Below are 19503 nucleotides of genomic sequence, written 5' to 3' on the forward strand. Positions count from 1 at the left end.
AGGGACAACTGTAAGGATGAGATTATAAAACTCTAAAAGCCTACCCCTAGGAACTCACTCCTTCAGCAAGGCCATGCTTCCTAAATCTCCCCAAACAGCTCCACCAACTAGGAACCTAGTGTCTACCCACCTGAGTCTCCAGGGAATATTTCTCATTCAAATCACCAGCACACACTCACGGCCATATCTAAGTACAAAATACAGTTAGTTCAACCTCAAAAGCCCTCATAGGTTTTCCCAGTCTCAACCAAGTTCAAAGGTTCAAAGTCTCAATCCCTTCTGAGACTCAAGGCAGTCTCTCAACTATAACCCCTGAAAAATCAAAATGCAAACCACATCCTTCCAACATACAGGCACAGACCATACTTTCCCATCCCAAGAAGGAGGAACATGATCATAGTGAGGAAATACCAGACCAAAGCAAGGCTAAAACCCAACAGGACAATCTCCAAATCTTGTAGCTCCAGGACTAGTGTCAAAGGGCTTAGATGGCTTTGCTCTTAGATGGCTGTCCCTCCAACTTTGCTGCCTGCAATATGTATCTGGGCCATGTCTTAGTTATTTTTCTATTGCTGTGACAAAATACCATGATTAAGACAACTTATAAAAGAAAAGATTTAATTGAGCTATGGTTCCAGAGGGCTTAGAATCAAAGACTGTAAAGCAAAGGCACGGCAGCAGGGACAGCTGAGCGCCCACAACTTGATCTGCAAGCATGAAGCAGAGAGAGCTGACTGAGAATGGTGTGACTCTTTTCAAAACCCTAGTGACATAACCTCCTGCACCAAGGCCACACCCCTAATCATTCTCATACAATTGTACGTACTGTGCACCAAGTACTCAAACACATGAGTGTATGCCGGTCTTCCTCAACCGAGCCACCACAGCCTGCCACAGCCCAGTATGCAGCTCTTCATGGCAGACATCCCATGCTGGATCTCTAACGCTAGAGGTCTCTAAGACAACCTAGGCTTGACTTTCACAGCTTCACACAGGTCGTCTCAGAGCCTTGTAGGGACTCCCCGAGTCATGGTGCCTGGTCTCAGTGGTTCCCTAAACCACAGAAGAAGAATCCATGACTCCCTGGCTCCTCCACTCTTCCCTTATGCCACCAAAGCCAGTGACACGGATGACGCTGCTAAGTTTGGCTACCTCTAAATAAAAGTGCAATTGATCTCTCATCTTACAAATTAGTAATTTTTCCCATCTCTTAGCAATCACCTTTAAATTTACATTCCACTAGTAGAAGACTCTGTTTCCCCTCCTAGTGCTTCATATAAAAATGTCAGAATGACTTGCAATGCCCAAGTAAAGGCAGGCTAAACTGCTATAATGAAGAGCCCCGAGAGCAGAAAAACTTAACTTAGGGAAAACAAAAGTTCCCCTCACTCCACTACTCTAGATAAGGGATGGAGCCTTATCCATAAGCCTTGGGCTTCCCTGGCACGTAACTTCCCTCTACACACATCCAAGATAGCTGCTCTAGGTTTGTGTCATCTTCTAAACTACACGAAGGCAGAAAGGAGGAGGATAGCAAGCATCTTCTTTCTAAAACAGGATGCAGAAAGCAAACATATCACTGGTCATCACACCCCATTGGCCAGTACTTAAGCACAGTCACATCCTGCAGCAAGTAAAGAAAGGACACTAGTAGAGTGGGTTGTGCTTAGCTCTAAGTCAAGTAGGCCTCTTACTAGAAGAAGAATTGTGAAAAGACTCTGGACAAGTTTCTCTGCTAACTTGTCCAGAGACCAAAAGTTATTGTGCTGCCTTTTAATATTCCTAACCCATTCTCCTGATAGATGGCTGCCCAGTCTGTGTCTCAGCTCAACAAGACAAAATTCAGAAGAGACTATAAACATATAAAATTGTATAAGCCCTTGCACTAGTTTGAATAAGTATTCCATATAAGCCCATGAGGTAAATAAAGGCTCTGTTATGCAGCCTTTGGTGGGTCTGTAACAGTGGAATCTTTAAGGTGGAGCCTACTGGGAGGACCGAGATCACTGGGGATGGCCTTGAGGAGGATAGTAAGAATCCAGCTCTTTCCAAGATAGGATCCAACCCCTTCCCATTTCTTTCACATCCTGGCTATAGATGAGTGGTTTCTGCCATGATTTTCCCAGTCACCATCTGTGCAGAAGTACAGGGCTAAACCATCATGGATGGAATAAAGTCAAGAACCAAAACAAACCTTCCCTCCTTCTGGTTGATTACCTCAGACATTTTGTCACAGTGACAAAAAGCTGACTCCCACAACCCTTTCATACACAGTTTTCCAAACCCACTTGTATCCTCTTGTATGAGTGCAAGTTTAACGTAACATTTTTATTTGTTTAAAAATTTCCCAGCCTATCCTCTAGGGGGAAAAAAATCTTAAACACACTGAAATTAGTAGAAACAGTAACTCCTTTTACTCATTAAAATGCACTTAGTGTAAAAAAGCAGGTTTCAAAATGTATTTAGATAATTACTGTTTCAACCGTGTTAGCAAACGTATGCAGAAAGGAAGGGAAGAGATGTGCTTATGCAAGCATGCCTTCCACAATGACATATGATTTCAGTAACGCATTTCATTGTTGGCCATCATGGTTAAGGAGTACATATTTTTAAAAAGGACAAATAGGATATGTATCAGGTAAAGCATTCTTTAGAGAACAATGTTTAAAAAATAAAATAAGACAGATAACTGAGCATTGTTTGACTCATTAAAGGACTCATCTAAAGATGCCTTTATTTAAAAAGAAAAACTCAGCTCATGCTGAATGACTAGACTTAAAGAAGCTACAGGAAGAAACAAATCCAATGCACAAAGAAAGTACACCTGACAAAGTATTTAAGACCTTGTATTTAGCAAGAAGATTTGAGACAAGATTCCCATAAGCACGGTTTTCCAGAAGTCATTAGTTTAGCTAATAGGCAAGTACCAGGTGTTCACAGTGATACTATCTCACTAAAGAAAAGCCTTTATACCCTGGCTGCCTAATAAAGACCTCTGCTTCCACATAACTCTTGAACCACAGAGTAAACATGCCCAAAACTGTTTTTAAACACATCAACTCTTCTGCATGTTCATGTCTCAATTCTTAAGTAACTATACCCATACCTGTCTGGAAAACCGAAAAAGAGTTAACCTCAACACTCCAAAGTTACATTCCATATGGAAGGATGTCCACACATTATATATCATTTTCCATCACTATACAGCATAGGAAAAGGCTACCTGATTGTACTCTTGAATTTATAGATGCTTTTCTTAAAATACCAACTTTTTCTGAGCATTTCTAGGTTCCATTTTGGCTTTCTTAGCTCAAATCCATTTTATATTTGACCCAATCAAAAGAACCTGAGACATACAATAAATGAAGATATCATTACAGAAATCAAAAGTCTCAGCTCACTAAACCCCAATTTATCAGGGCTGTGAATCGCATCCCAAAGGAGAGCTAGGGGAAGTCTGCACACAGTCAGGTCTAACCAGCAGCAGTACAGGAAATACCTACAGGCACAGTGCTGACAACACCGGGGTGGTCACCACCTCAAGCAACATTTGTGTGACTTAGCTGCAGAGTTCACGACATTTTAGATTATTATACTCCTAAAAATAATCTTTAGTGAAACAAATGCCAGCTCCAAGCTCAGAAGGGTTGGAGGAGACACTGGTGCTAAGCAGTAAAGCACATGGCCCAGGGACACCTCCCACCATTAGCAACCTCAGTGCTGTGTTTGAGATCTGCGAAGGAGTCTCAAAGATGGGAAAATGTTGCTGAGATGCTTATCATTTCTCCCAAATACCTTTTGATGCTGTTACTTTTAAACCTTTCCTTCCACTTTAAATCCCCCTCCCAAACATCCCTGTCTTGTCTGGATCAGCAATTCAGTCATCCATAATCTGGCTCCTCTGAGTAACACATATCTGTCTATTACACTGTACGTGTACTGGAAACAGATCAAGAAACCGTGCTGCAGTCAAGCCCTCAGCTAAAAGGGCAGCCCTGCCGTGCTGCCACTTTCAAAGCTGACACTGCCAGTTATCTCCACAAACACTCAAGGGCTCACTGGTGCCAAACAGGAGGGTCCTGCAAGGAAGTTCATGGACTGTAAATGTTATGTGGTGTCATAACAAGCAATTATGTGCCAAGACTCTTGGGCTGATGCTAACCACTGAAAGACAACTTGGGAAATGTGGTGAGTCCATCCTTGTGAAAGCAGAGCTCTGAGGGATCTCGGCATTTAACACTGCCATTCACAAGCCTTTGGGGAGGGAAATCTGGAACTTTATAAAGCTGAAAATGTTAATAACAGTTTCCCTGCTGGGACTCTGGACTCCAATAAATAGGGACACTGTCGCTACCCAAGCAAAGACAGCAGCAAAGTTTACCACCTATACATACCTAGATCTCATAACAAAGCAGGTCACCATAGTACTATGAAGGACGCTGCCTCGGTGCACCCATCATGTGCACCATTCTATCTAGGAGGCAACGCCTCACTGTGCAATACAAATCAGGAAGGCAGGCAGCAGAGAAGGGCAGAGACACTTGTGGAGGAGGCAAGAGACAGCGTGTAACTTAGTAAACAGAACTGTAAAGCTAGCTCTTGCTTTATTTCTTTTCTCCTGTATTTTATCCTAGTTCAACACACTTCAGTTCATTCCTCCAGTTCTGGGTGACTCGAATATCTGGATAAGAATAAAATGAAGGAAAAAAAACTCATTAACAAGGCCATTAAAGCTTTGTAAAATGTTCAAAAATGGCAATTTGACTGAGAAGTCACCCCATTCCCGGCTCTCCGGCCATCAGTTCACTCTCTAACAATCATCGCTAACCTGTCAATGCAGTACACTGCACACACAACCTCATTCAATCCTGACAGCAGTTGTGAGGCAGGCAGATTTCCACAGCAACCCAAGCTGCACGGTCACTCGGCCCGCAGAGAGTAGAGGCCATAAATGCAAGTCTCATACTCAGCTGTGTCCTGCCCATACTTAACTTTACACCTGGCAAAATGGAGGAGAGCCTTTCTGTTCAACACAGCTCAAGCTCTTCCACCTCAGATCACGTGCCCTTGTTGTTTAAAAGGTGACTTTTGGAATGAATCACCATAATGGCTGAGCAGACTGACTGCCTGAACCAGCAACCTGGCTACAAGCCACAGGTCAGATAAAGGGTCTGGAAGCAGCAGTTAAAAGATTGAGCACTGGTGCAGTCTGCTAAAATTACAGAAGATCTAAGTCAATGCACTGCTGACATGAGAACTGACCTCAGAACCCAGTGCCATTGATTAAAGGACAGCAAGCTACAGCAGAAGTCAAAGCGAATGCCGCCTTCTGATTTGCAGGGCAACTAGCTCACTCTGGTGGAGAGAAAACTCAACTACACGGCTACTAGCTCAGCTCACTGATGCACTCCGAAACTGGAGAAAGCAGCTGACCTTTGGAGCAAACTTCCTGCGCCCTACTTAGCATATCGTTAACTACTTAGGTGCAGGGAGTCAGTAATGTTCCATGTGCAATGTTCCATTCCACATTTAGCTGGACAGGAGCCAGAAGGGTTCGTAAGCTCTCATCAAATGCAACCCCAGGGCATGCTAAAAACAATCAATATTCTAGTTTCTAAAGTTACACTTTCCACTCTGGTAGGAATTACCTAAACTCCAACAAAGCTTAGTCACAAAAATACTTAATAAAAATATTACTTAATACCTATTATATAATAATCACAATACCACATGCTAAAAAAAAAAAGGAGTGAGCAGCAGGTGACTGGACAGCCTGAAGGCAAGTTTTAAGTACTGGTGCAGGAGGGACCAGAGCTACTTCAGTCATACTGAGTGAGAAAAGGGCTGCTGTGCTCTCAGTGGGAGGAATAAAGCAAACCTCAAGTGACTGCCAGCAGGAGAGCCCATATGTTCTCCAAGCATGAGAGAATTACTGCAAAGGACAGCAGCCAGTGATTTTCACACAAGACAAGTTGCGTGGTCTATGTATGCTCACGTGGGAGATTTTTAACCTACAGTACAATCCACAACAAAGATGACAAGAGAAAGGCCACAGAACCTTTTGTGTACACCACCTTAAAAGAAATATTTACATGTAGTGTCTGTACTTTAAAAACACCCCAGGCTAGGAATACAGTTTGTGGGTAAAATGTGTGTTAAACATAGATAAAACCATGGGTTTGATGGTAAACACAAAAATAAATTAATTCTAAATACACTTAAAATTGTTATCAGTGACTGCATTTAAGGGGAGGAACTTGGGAAGGGGAAATTTATATTCAACTTATAATCTTTAGAATATATGTTCTTACCTATGTATTCCTTTCATTAAATGCTGAAGTTTTAGTTTTAGTATCTATAGAAAAGCCAAATCAGTCTATCAGACAATGTGAGACTCCTGCTCCAATCTAATGAAACCTTTATGACTCTACTACAGACTCAGAACAACCAGCTTGTATTGGAGCCCATGACGAGGACATTGGCACCCAAGAAAGGACTCTGGGTTGTTGGAGATTGGTGCTAATGCTTTGAATCTGCATCCAGATGCTGAAGGTCCTTGTCCCCAATTGGTTGATCTATCAATAAAGATGCCAGAGGCCAATGGTTGGGCATAGGGTAGGATACTTGGAGTTATATGGTAGGACACAGGGAGAATTTCGAAGACTGGGAGAAGAAAGAGATGCAGTATCAGCAGGAGATAAAGCCAACCAGTCATGTGAAATTTTGGGTAATTAGTCACTGGCCACTTCCTCGATTTGGCCTGGGGTAGCAGTCAGGCAAAGGTACAGGAGTGCTCAACCTTTGAATTAGCCAAGGCATTTTAAAATTAACTGGGGTGTGTGTGTGTGTGTGTGTGTGTGTGTGTGTGTGTGTGTGTGTCTATGTGTGTCTGTGTGTGTGCGTCTGTGTGTGTGTCTGTGTGTGTGTCTGCGTGCGTGCGTGCATGCGTGTGTGTGTGTGTGTGTGTGTGTGTGTGTGTGTGTGTGTGTGTGTTTTCCATTCGAGGATCTAAGATAGCTCCTGTGTGCTTGCAACCAGTCAAGAGCACAAAATGGTGCAGCGTAAAACCCCTGCGACACTGACTACTGCTTGTATTCAGTCATCCCTTGTGGCCTGTAAAATCCTCACCTCAGACTCTCTAGGACAAACTGTTTTACCATGATCTGGAATAAACTGAGGAGGCCACACCCAACTTTTTCGATAGAGCGGGAATGAGTCTGGGTCTCTCTCTGACTCATACTCAACTAAAAGGACTCTACCGAGCCTAAGTAAGATCTAGTTCAAGAGGATTTTCCAACAAAAATAAGCTGGATGATTTAGTGTGGAATTCTACAGTACCTCACAGTTCAAATCTACCAGCAAAGAAAGGCAAACAACACATGAGGCAGAATTAGCTATCAAAAACCCATTTTCACAATGAAAGACAATTAAAATCATATGCCACACAACACGAAAGGCAGTGGCTTGGCGCAACGATGAGAGTTTTAAAATCACAAACGAAGCTAATGTTGAGCGTCTTACCTAAGGCAGCAGCATCCCCTTGCTCTTGGCTCTTTCCCAAAGAGGCCATCATTTCTGTGTGCACATCGTTCCACCAAGGACTGTACTTCAAAACCTGTTCAACTGCCTCATCTTCAAAGAAGTCAGCTCTGCTCGAAAAATAAACGGGCTTGTTAAGTCAGATTGCACTGGCTTTCTTTTTCTTTTTAAAAAAGATTTATTTATTCATTATATATAAGTACACTGACACTGTCTTCAGACACACCAGAAGAGGGCAACAGATCTCATTGCAAATGGTTGTGAGCCACCATGTGGTTACTGGGATTTGAACTCAGGACCTCTGGAAGAGCAGTCAGTGGTCTTAACCACTGAGCCATCTCTCCAGCCCACTCTTTCTTTCTAATCTTAATTTATCACATTTGCACAGAAACAGAGACTACACCAATTCAATACACAATCTGAGAGAAAACTGAGTGTCGTGCTGACTTTCTTTACAGTGACTAATCCTTCCTGATCCTCTACACAGAAAGCTACACAGAAAGCACATGGAGAGCTTTCCTGCCCTCAGCTCTCATCCTACCCTGACCGCACTGCCATCTAGAACTGATGCTGGGTTTGTGAGTAGCTCAGGTTTGAGTAATGTTAAGATAAATAAAATGTCTTCCAGACTCAGCAGCAAAAATAAAGCAAACAGATGTGCACGTAATTCAGGATACTGCTTTTCCAGAGACTGAAAACACACTCACACTTACACACTCATGCACTGCAACTTGCTACTCGGCATGAACACTTCCTACTAACATGCCAGCTACTTTATTGAGCTATGCTATTCTTAACAGTTCTTTGATTTAATTTACTGAAAAAGATGAAAAGAACCTTTGTAGACACTAGAAAACCCCACTCTTTGGAGGTTTTCTGTTGTTTCTCAATTTTAACTAGAAAAATAAAAGGTATATTTAAAACACACATCTAGTTCTTTTTAAGAGGACACATTCAGAAATCATGTGATCTTGCCATTCAGGTTGAAAACTAGTGTTCTTGGGGACAGAACACCAAAGTCTACTGGATGGGGTATTTGCATCCATGATGCCCTCCATTCCTTCTAGCATCACCAATTGAGAAGAATTCTACTAAAATACTCATTTTACACAGGTGGAAACTGAGGCCTAGAAAGGTGAGACTTGGCCAAAATAAAAAAAACAAACAAACAAAAAACTGAACAGTAAGAAGGCTGGTGAGATGGCTCAGAGGATATGCAGGCCTGCCCCAGCCTGAGTTTAGTTGCAGCACTCATAAGGTAGAAGAACTGACTCCCTCCCACAAGTTGTCCTGACTTCCACATGCGTGTTGTAACATGTACAAGCTAATCCTATGGCCTAATGTAAAACCCTCTAAAACGATCACTTACTCTGAGTAAATATTCTTAGATACCGTCCCAATAATCTAAAGTGGGATGGGTTATTCTGTTTCCCAGTTTTGCATTGCCCTGGATATTGATCCTCACACTTTACACATCCCGGGCAAGTGCTCTACCGCTAAGCTATATCCCTATCCTGCTTTTTATTTTTATTTTTGAGATAGTCTTCACTAAATTGCCTAGGTTGGCTTTGAACTCACGCCATAGCTCAAGCAGGCTTTGAATTTGTGATGTTCTCTAAACCTTAAGCTTGCTCCTTATAGTCCTCACTAGCCTTTAGCACACCTTGGACTGTAGGCCTGTACCATCAGGCCCACTAATGGCTTATTCTTTACACTATCTATAAATTAGAAGTTACACGAATATGATTCGTGACTCACTAACCATTTGTTTTCCATAACCAATTATTTTCACATTTTTAAACACCACTGAATTCACTGAATGTTCTCCACACACACATAGCAACAAATAAAAAGGAAAAGATTAAACCTGCCATGAGGGGTCCACTATTAATCAGAACCAAGGACACAGAAGTTTAGAGCACAATGTGGTTTGAGCGGGGTGGGTATACATAGGGAAGTACTGAGGAAGGCATCCTCACCCTGCCAAAGGTTGAAGGTTTCTGCAAGTGATATCTGAGCACAGCCTCGAAGGTGAGTTATTCATGAAATGAGGCAGGGAGGAAAAGCTAGCAAAAGACTAGCATGTGTTAGAAGCACACAAGAAGGGGTGGAAATGCAAGCATCCGCTGATGCCTCGGCATAAGGCACAGGCACGGAGGGGCAAAACTGAACTGACAGAAATAGTGGGGTACAGATCACAGAGAACACTTGCCATCACGCTCAGGACAGAGGCTGCTGTCTGAAGCTGTCCTCACAGATGACAAATCTGATGAAGCCCACAGAAGGCTGTGAGTTGGTCAGAAGGCTCTAAGAAGCCATGTGAGAAGAGGGCCAGAAACGTGAAGGAGAGGAAATCAAAGAGAGACGTAACACAGCTTTAGGACTGGCTGACTGTGTGGGACAAAGATGCCAGACACTCCTCGGCTTGCTTGCTTTCTGTTTGCTTTGTTTTATTTTGGGGGTTGAGGGGAGATAGGTTCTCTCTATGTAGCCCTGGCTGTCCTGGAAGTCACTATATAGACCAGGCTGTACTCAAACTCACTGAGATCTGCCTGTGTCTGCCTCCCAAGTGCTGGTACTATGTTCTAATCCAAGAAACAGTAGTGAGAACTAACAGACATCTGTAGGATGCCCAGCCATTCTCTAAAACTCGAACTTGCTTCTTCATCACTGTGGTGGTTTAAATTTGCTTGGCCCATGGGAAGTGACACTGTTAGGACACGTAGTCATGTTAGAGAACCACTGTGAGGTGGGTTTTAAGGTCTCCTCCTAGGCTCAAGCTCCACTCCTCCTGGCTGCCTGCTGAAGACAGTCTCCTCCTGGCTGCATTTGGATCACGACTCAGAACTCTCAGCTCCTTTAACACGTCTGTGGCATGCCATGATGATAATGGACTAAACCTCTGAATCTATAAACCAGCCCCAATTAAATGTTTTACCCATTTAAGAGTGGTGTTTCTTTATAGTAATGAAACCCTAGCTAAGACAATAGCCCTCCACCAGATATGCTACCAACTTCCCCCACTGGAATGAAAGTGACAAGAGTGTAGAGATCTGTCACATTCAAGTGCTATTCTGGGAATCTGCAGGATGGTGAGTAGGAAACTCTTTCAAACACATGTTTGTGCCAGCACACACACAAACCAAAGAACAAGGCTGATGTTTTACCCAATGCTTCTTCCTTTGCTTAGAGTGCTGAACAGAAAGCCTCCCCTCCAGCCTCCCAAATGCTAGCTGCAATCCACTCAATACATCAAAAAAACAAAAAACAAACAAATGGATCAATGTGTCAGCCTCTTTAACAAATGCCTAATAATGAAAATCTCCCACAGCTTAAAATATTATTCCAAAAAAGGCTTGGATCATTTTTGTTTTTTCGCGATCTAGCAGATGTTTAAAATGTTGATTAAATTCTTCTCCTGTTCTCACCAAAGAACTAAGCAAAATTTTATAAATTGATAATGATAAATTTTCCCCCATGAATCAAAAACAAATATAGAAAGGAAAAAAAAAAAAACAGTATCTTCAGGAAAAGAAATACGAATATTTGGCCATATATAAAGGTGAAAGATTACTATGGAATACTTCAAGAAGCTGTTCTCAAACTTTAGTGTAAAAATAACATCCAAACCAACAAATGGCTCACAGGTAAAAAGCACTTGCCACTCAAGCCTGATGACCTGAGTTTGATATCTAGAACTCATGCTGGAAGAAGGACCAAATCCTAAAATGTCGTCTGATGACATGGTATACACTTTTATTCATACACACAAGTGACAATAAATAAAATTTAAACGTTCTAAAATCAGACCTAAAAGGAACAAATGGTGTAAAGAATAATCAGAAACACCGAGGTTACAGCTCTCCATCAGCCTGTGGACACACTGACTTAATAAGCAAACTGTTAGATCTCTATTTTATAACAGATTTCAAAACAGTCATAACCCCAAAGCAGATTGAGCTTGCTTTGAAGTGTATAAATTCCTCTTTAAAGACAGCTGCCCCAATCTGTCCTGTGTAGGCTAAAATCACATTCGTTTTCTTGAAGCCCTTTTCAAACCGACACCATTACTGCTCTGAGAACCACTCCTTAAGAAACATGTACACAATGGCAAGAACACTCCACTCAAACTATCAAGGGGATGAGCTTCTGGGGCCAGCGAGATGGCTCAGTGGGCAGAGACATTTGCAAAGCTGACAACCTGAGCTCAATCCCTGGAAGCCTCACAGTGGAGATCTGAGTCCTGCATGTCATTCTCTGAGTTCCATACTGGTTGTGACACCTGTGCACCTCTCTCTCATTAATTAATGTAGCTTAAAGTTACCTAAAGGAAATAAGCTTCTGGATACAAAAGCATAGGAGATGGAGGAAAATAGTCTGCTTAGACTGTCATGCTGCCAACCATAAACTTCAATATCCTAACCTTCTTGGGCCACAAACATATTCTTCTAGACAGTTCTTCTAATTAAGCTACCTCCTACTTAAAATTTCAGTCCTCGAAAGCTCATTCTGTTTTCATACTGGCTGAGAAATTTGCTGACAATGAAATTTCTACTTTAAATATTCAACATGATTCTAAATGGGTTTCTTCAAATTAGTCTTCAGTGGACCCTTAAAACCACCATTGAAGAGATAAAAGTAATTAGAAATGGCAGCCTAAATGGAGCGGAGTCTCTCAGATGTCCTCCACAGTGTAGCACAGCCTACTTTTGCCTGGCTTCCCTCAGGACATTCAGCCATTCATCACCACACAGCGCTCACTCCATTTGCACATCACAAGATTCACTTCCGCTATTCCAATTAGTATCCCACTGGGTCACAGGAGAGAGAATGTTAATCACAAGAGCAATGGCAGTTAGAGAGGAGTAGTGTACATGAAAAGGAAACACAGAATGACAAAGGAAGCCTCTTTTCAAGTCCTACCCATTCACTTAATGGTAGTGTGACCTTGGGCAAGTCCCTTCACCTCTTTTCCTCCTTGTGGAATAATTCTATGAGGGGACAAGATAAGCTGAAACTACTGTACAAAAACTGGAAAGTGGTGATTTCGGTCATATGGGTAACAATTTGAAATCACCTGGGAAAAATAAATAAATAAATATCAACATAAGAACTACACTCATTCTCTACATTCAAAGAGTCAGGTATTCAGAGTGGAAAAAATGCAAAAAGAGCTATAATCTGGCCAATAAGAGACAACACTTCTCTGTTTTATTAAGTTCCTTACCCAAGTACAGTTCTGAGTGCAGCAAAGGATGCAACGGAAACAGGTGGGAAATGCGGCACAACTATGATTAAAGTCTTCTGATACTCTAGCACAAAGGACAACTACTGTTCACTGCAACTGGTGACAGGTGACAGTTCTAGGAAGATCCTAGCCTAGCCAGAAGTGCAGCACACATAGATCTGGATTCTTATGGAAATCAAGACATCTCAGTTACATACACAAACAACCATGACAAAACTCTACTTGAAAGAAGTACAAATATGCTCATGAGTTTGAGGTTTTAAACAAAGTTAAGAAACCATTAAAGCAGTGGTTCTGAACCTTCCTAATGCTGTGACCCCTTAATACAGTTCCTCATGTTGTGGCTGTCCCCAACCGTAAAATTATTTCATTGTTACTTCATAACTGAAATTTTGCTGCTATTATGAATTATAATATAAATATCTGATATGCAGGATATTTGATATGTGACCCCAAAAAGTGTCATGACCCACCAGTTGTGCTAAATAGTTTATTAAGAGTTCTCCATCCCAAGTGGGCCCTGCACCTCACCTGGGCAGCCCAGTAGAGTTGGTTAAGGCGTTGCAGCAAGTGAGCCAGCCCAAGGACGTGAGTGTGGGAGAGCTGGCCAGCCCACCTGCTGCAGCACTCAGGAGATCAGGCCCTGCACCTCAACTGAACATCACAATAGAGCTGATCCTGCCAGTGCAAGCAGGGGTGACCTGGTCCTGAGGGCATGAGAGTGGGAGAGCTGGCTCTGTCCCCGGCGAGCTGCAGCACTGGGTGAGCTAGGCGAGGCAGTGCCAGAGAGCCTGGTGGTGTGGGTGCAGCTGAGCTACCACCCAGGCCCAGATCCAGGAACTTGAGTGGGCCCATGCCAACATCTATCCCATCTGTGAACTGCTGGAGCATGTGCAGGGCTGGTCCTACAGATCCAAAGCTGCAGGATCTCCATGACACAGGGCAACAACAGGATGTCTGAGAGGAGTCCAGGTGAGGATCCAGTATTGATGGTGTAGCAAAAGACAGAGGCCTTGGACCAGACCAATGACTCATTGCAATGAACATTTGTAAGTAAAGAAGTGTAGGCAAAAGGGTAAACTGTGGGACACACTGTGACACACTACAGCTTCCACAATGAGATTTTCTTTGCTTTTGCTTTTGCTTTTGCTTTTGGGGAGGAGGGTGCAAGGGCAGAGGATAGGTATGAAGGAACTGGGAGATGAGTGGGATTGGGGTACATAATGTGAAATTCACAAAGAATCAATAAAAAGTTAAACTGAGTTCTCCACTGCTACTATAAACTAAGTAGTAAGGCCACACATGTACAGCCATTAGAGGGTAGGCTAAACGTCAATTTGGGTTAGTGCCGTCTCTAATTCCAGGATCAGAAATATGTCCAGTACATTGAGGGGCTGGGGAGATGGATCACTAGTAGAGTACTTGCCACGCAAATACAAGAACCTGAGTTCAGATCCCCAGCACCTAAATAAAAAGCCAGGCATAGCAATGTAGGGAAGACAGAAATAGATGGATTCTTAGAGCTCACTGGCCAGGGCTGGATTCAGTGAGAGGCCCTGACCTGACTCAGGAAATAAAGCAGAGTGATTGAAGAAGTCACTCATTGTTTAGCTTTGGCCTCCACATGCACACATAACTACACAAAACATATACATACATATATTCAAAGAGTCTGAAAAAAATTAAGGAAGTGTAAAGTAACTTATTTAACTGTCACAAAAGTTCATACTCACAGATAATGATCTGGATCAAATTTGGCCAATTCAGCGGCCAGGCGTTTCTGCCTCCGTTCAGTCACAGGAGTGAAATCTGGATCCTTAATATCGATAACCTCACTCAGTTCATCCTAAAAACATCAGAACAAGAATGAATGCTATCTCAAATTTCTAGCTTTTAAAAGTCCAATCTAGGGAAGGGAGGAGGAATGTGAAAGTTGGATGAACTATCTGATCACTGAAGTATGAGATGCTTGTAATATTTAAATTCTGATTTAACAAACATTTAAGATGGGTGTGGTGGAGCATGCCTTGGCTCTCACCACTAGGCACTTGGGTAGGCAGATCTCTGTGAGTTCAAGGCCAGTCTGGTTCATGCAGCAAGTTCCAAGCCAGCCAGAGCTACATAGTGAGACCTTGTAGCAAAATACAAAACACTAATAGTCAAACAAAAACGCAAATGTTTGAATCCACTATTCTGCAGACTCTGTTAAAAATGTCCAAATAAATCATCTCATTTTAATCCATAAAACAAACTGACCAGCATCTATTAAGGATATTAACATTTAACACAGAGGATCGTGGGTACTTGCCACCAAGCCTGATCACCTGTATTCAATCCCTGGAACGTATATAACAGGAGGGGAGAAACAATTCCCAGAAGTTATCATCCTGACTCTACACACAGGCTGTGGCAGGCACGCACACACACACACACACACACACACACACACACACACACACACACACACACTGACCTATTTAAAAATTTTTACACAAAAAGCAGAACTGAATAAGCGCTCACAAACATGCAGAACATTTCATTCTCCGTTCATTTCCCTGTTCAGTCCCAGAGACTGAAAGTTCCTAAGACAGGGGGCTCTGAGTATATCAGGCCTCTCTGCAGATACAGAGACACTTGCCTTTCTCCCTCCCGTCTAGCTCAGCTGGCCTCAGAATCACAACAAACCATAGAAATGAAATCCCGTACAGTCTACTGTGCAAATGTGCTTGTCATGCAGGTCTGATGACCCGAGTTCAATTCCTGGAAGCCACACAGAGATAGACGAAAAAGACTAACTCTGTCCTCTGGCTTCCATGTGCACATTTTAAAATTTTCATTATTTTTATTTGTCATTTTTTCATTTATCATTAAATTTCATTATAATTTTATTAATCCATTAATTAAAAATTTTAGAGAATTTTTATGAGTAATTCTGATGTCTAGGGCTTTCCATCTCATCTTTAAAAATCTAATCCTAAGAATCATCCTTACTGTCATAACCAAGATGTGTACATATGAACATGAAGCCTGCTTCCCAAGCAGAATTCTACAGAACAGACATAAACAGGTATTGTGAACTGAAGAGACCTCAGACAATCCAAACACTACCCAAACTACGGCTTTCGTTTGTGTCCACTCCCACACCTACTGCACTCCAGGTATGAGCACAGAACTTGAAGAAACATAAAGGATCTAAGCGAAGTCAAGCAATAACTTGGTGTGATGGTTTGCATATGTTCATCGCAGGGAGTGGCACTATTAGAAGGTGTGGCCTTGTTGGAAGAAGTGTGTCACTGTGGGGGTCGGCTTGGAGACCCTCCTCCTAGCTGCCTGAGGATGCTCAGTCTGCTCCTGGCTTCCTTCAGATGAAGATGTAGAACTCAGCTCCTCCTGCACCATGCCTGCCTGGATGCCGCCATGCTGCTGCTTTGATGATAATGGACTAAACCTCTGAACCTGTAAGCCACCTCAATTAAATGTTGTCCTTTAAGAGTTGCCTTGGTCATGGCATCTGTTCACAGCAGTAAAACCCTAACTAAGACACTTGGGAAAGATGTGTAAATGCAGCGGACAGCAGTAAACTGAGCCATACATGGAAAAGGCAAGAGTGACAAAGCAGATCTGCCCTTGAAGTTAGTCCTAGGACCTTAAGCAGTCCCTTTACTTCTCTTCCTCTTATATCACAGCATGTGAAAGTTGGTGGTCAGAATGCAAGGTTTCTAAAACTGCAGTAAGCTATGGGGAGTCATACAAGCACAGCCTCCCTAAATAACTAAAATTTCCAAACTAAAAAAAGTTCTTGGGCCAGACAAATGGCCCAACGTGCCCACGACTAAGTTCAATTCCCAGGACCCACACGGTGGAAGGAGGGAACTGACACACAAAACTGTTTAATGACCTACGCCCATACACCATGGCATGTATATAGGCATGCACACATACACACAAAATAAGTAAATAAATAATATGTAGCTTTAAAATCAAAATAAACTCTTTCTTACCACTAAGTATGCAGTAGGTCTTAACCTGAGTACATTCAAATATAATGAAGGGATCCAGTAACCTTTTTGGAAGCCAGGAGATCAACTAGAATATCTTAATACTTTCAAATACAACATTTGAGGCAACAACCAGACAAATGCCTGTCCATAAAAATAAAATTTCCAAAGTTCCTTTGCACTTTATTTTTTGAGCACCTGGAATGCATTTTCCTGCAGAAATCCTAGTACAAATAGTAGTTAAGAGTCTCAGAGCAGCCCTCTAGTTTATGCGACCCATAATAAGCTGAAACAGAAGATTCAGGAGGCAAAGAGCTCGACAAGCATGCAGCAGTGTTGCCATGGGAAGGTTTGCCGTCTGGGGTCAGATCCAGCCCAGCAGAGCATCTCCTCTACAGTGCAGCATCAGTTCTTCCTCTCTCCCTCGGTCTCCTCACTGACATGCCAATTCCAGCCACAGGCCAGGGCACACGTGGGCCAAGGCCTCAGGAGGAGAAGCAGTACAATGAGTCCACGGCTTGCCTGGGTAGAATACCACTATGGGGCCATTTTCTTTCCTTGGATGGCAAATCCACAGTATGATGCATCCCTCCCCAGTGAGAAGCTCCTCTCATCACAAAGCCTTTTCTCCTCCCTCCGTGATTAAATGGACCCACATACATATAAAAGCCATGTGGATGTTATCTTTAATCATAGTTGAAAAATACTTCTCCTGTTAATATAAAATCTTCACAGGATGGGTAACCACAGATGTCTTTAATATTTTCTTGGGGAGGGTCAACATTTGCTGCTACAGGCTGTTATAAATATTAAACGATATAATACAGGGCTGAATACACCCACTATGTTCCCTGTTATTGACTTCCTACTGGGAACACAAATCCCCCTTCCAGTTCAGACTCCTTACCTACCAACAGCAATTAAAGTGTGAGGGGGGGGGGGCAGAACAATTAATTATCACACCAGAACAGACTTGAGGTGGAGAATGGGCTATGATCAGTGAGGAATGACAGATGACTGAATGTACCCTCTGAACCAGACTCCTGGCTCTGCATCATCAAGTCAGGCTTGCCTTTCAAACTGATGCCAGCTTTTCCCTCTGGTCCAATCCACATACTAGATTTCTTTCCATTTATGGCACACATATCTTGGACTTCACTCTGATCCTGTGCATCTGCGGTGTTCTTCTCACAATTACATGTGTGCCACGTTCTCTGAGAGGTCACCTCTGGGCATCCTAGTCTAAACAGCCCCCAGTCTCACATACCACCCTGTCTTCCTCCTCCTGTAACTACTGCCATTGGCTTATGTGTTGTCTACGTGACTGTCTGCCTTCCCATAGCATGTTTCATGAGGTGGGGGAGTGGTCTGCCTTCTTCACTGCTCACTCAGTGTGTCTGCTCGTTAAACTACAGTCGTCATAGAGGAGGGAACCTTACTTGAGAAAGTGCCTCCACAAAACTGGGCTGTTGGCGAGCCTGTTGGCTACTTTCATAATTAGTGGTTGATGGGGGTGGGGGACAGTCCTTTTGTAGGTGATACTATCCATAGGCTTGGTCCTGGACTCTATAAGGAAACAGGCTGAGAAGATATGAGAAACAACCCAGTAAGTAGCAGCTCTCCATGGCCTCTGCATCAAGTCCTGTCTCCAGGTTCCTGCCCTGCTTGAGTTCCTGTTCCAACTTCCTTCAATGATAGACTAACTTGTAGAAGTAGAAGGCAAATGAATCGTTTCCTCCCCAACTTGCTTTTGGTCATGGTGTTTTCATCACTGCAATAGTAACCCTAACTAGGACAGTGTGCCCAGCAGTCAGAAGGAACTCATTACTGAGTGCAGAGTGCACAGAGGCTGTGGACCGGTCTGCTTGCTGGAATACAGATCCAGGAATGAGCATACAGTTAAAATACCCAATCTCATGGGGCCTAACTAGAGAATACGAAAGCAGCTCTTTTCAGCCCTGCTTATGCGCCCCTCTAGTCTCTTGACTCAAGGCCACCACAGCAAACTCCACCTGCATTATTCTGTGTGTCTACCTACCACAGCCTGGCGCAAACTGGACCCTAGTGAAAACCTACAGCAAACAAAAAGCAAAGGCCGTCATAAGCTCTGCACACTTATATGTTGCTCCTACGAAGCAGCACACTTTGAAGAAGCCTCAGGAGATGGGCTTAGCTGGTAAAAAGAAGGAGGTTACTGGAAGCAGCTCCTTAGGGCTTATTATCCCTGCCTACTCCCTGTCTTACACAGCTTCCTGGTGCTGAGCAGCCTCTGCCCCATGTTCTCACCGTGAATGAGCTACTCTGGCACACCTTCCCTATCGTGATGCTCAGAGAACATGAAGATCTCTGCTCACATAATCTGCTCCAACACGGCACTATAAGAGCAATGGAAAGCTGACACAGAGTCAGACTGGATCCAAAGAAAGATGTGGCTGGCGGCAGAGCACGTGGTCCTGGATTCCATCCGCAGTACCACAGGAGAAGAAAAAGTCTGAGGCATCAATCAACCAGAGCAAAGGGAGAGAAAGAAGTTCTGCAGGAACAAAAACATTCCCTGTTCTCTGTTTCAGAATAGCTGTGGTCACTAGTTGCCTAAGCAATCTGAAGATGAACACTGCCAGGAAAAGGTCATGGAGGATTTAAGCCACGCTTGTGTACATCTACATCACGGATCAAACAGGACCCAATCTGGAAAGAGAATGAACGGCATGCACACCT

At 43.0% G+C, this 19503-nt stretch overlaps 1 protein-coding gene across 14 annotated transcripts in view; it reads right to left on the bottom strand.

The window, feature by feature from the left end:
• Shq1 (SHQ1, H/ACA ribonucleoprotein assembly factor) overlaps positions 1-19503 on the bottom strand; it is a 120771-nt gene that overhangs the window by 90696 nt on the left and 10572 nt on the right. For all 14 annotated transcript variants that reach the window (XM_063285860.1, XM_063285858.1, XM_063285859.1 and 11 more), the window contains exons 5-6: positions 14521-14633; positions 7522-7649 (exon numbers count right to left, since the gene is read on the bottom strand). In XM_063285860.1, coding sequence (XP_063141930.1) covers positions 7522-7649; positions 14521-14633 — 241 coding nt within the window. The remainder of the gene's footprint in view (positions 1-7521; positions 7650-14520; positions 14634-19503) is intronic.

The sequence above is a fragment of the Rattus norvegicus genome, chromosome 4 (assembly GCF_036323735.1).
Source record: "Rattus norvegicus strain BN/NHsdMcwi chromosome 4, GRCr8, whole genome shotgun sequence".
Lineage (NCBI taxonomy): Eukaryota > Metazoa > Chordata > Mammalia > Rodentia > Muridae > Rattus > Rattus norvegicus.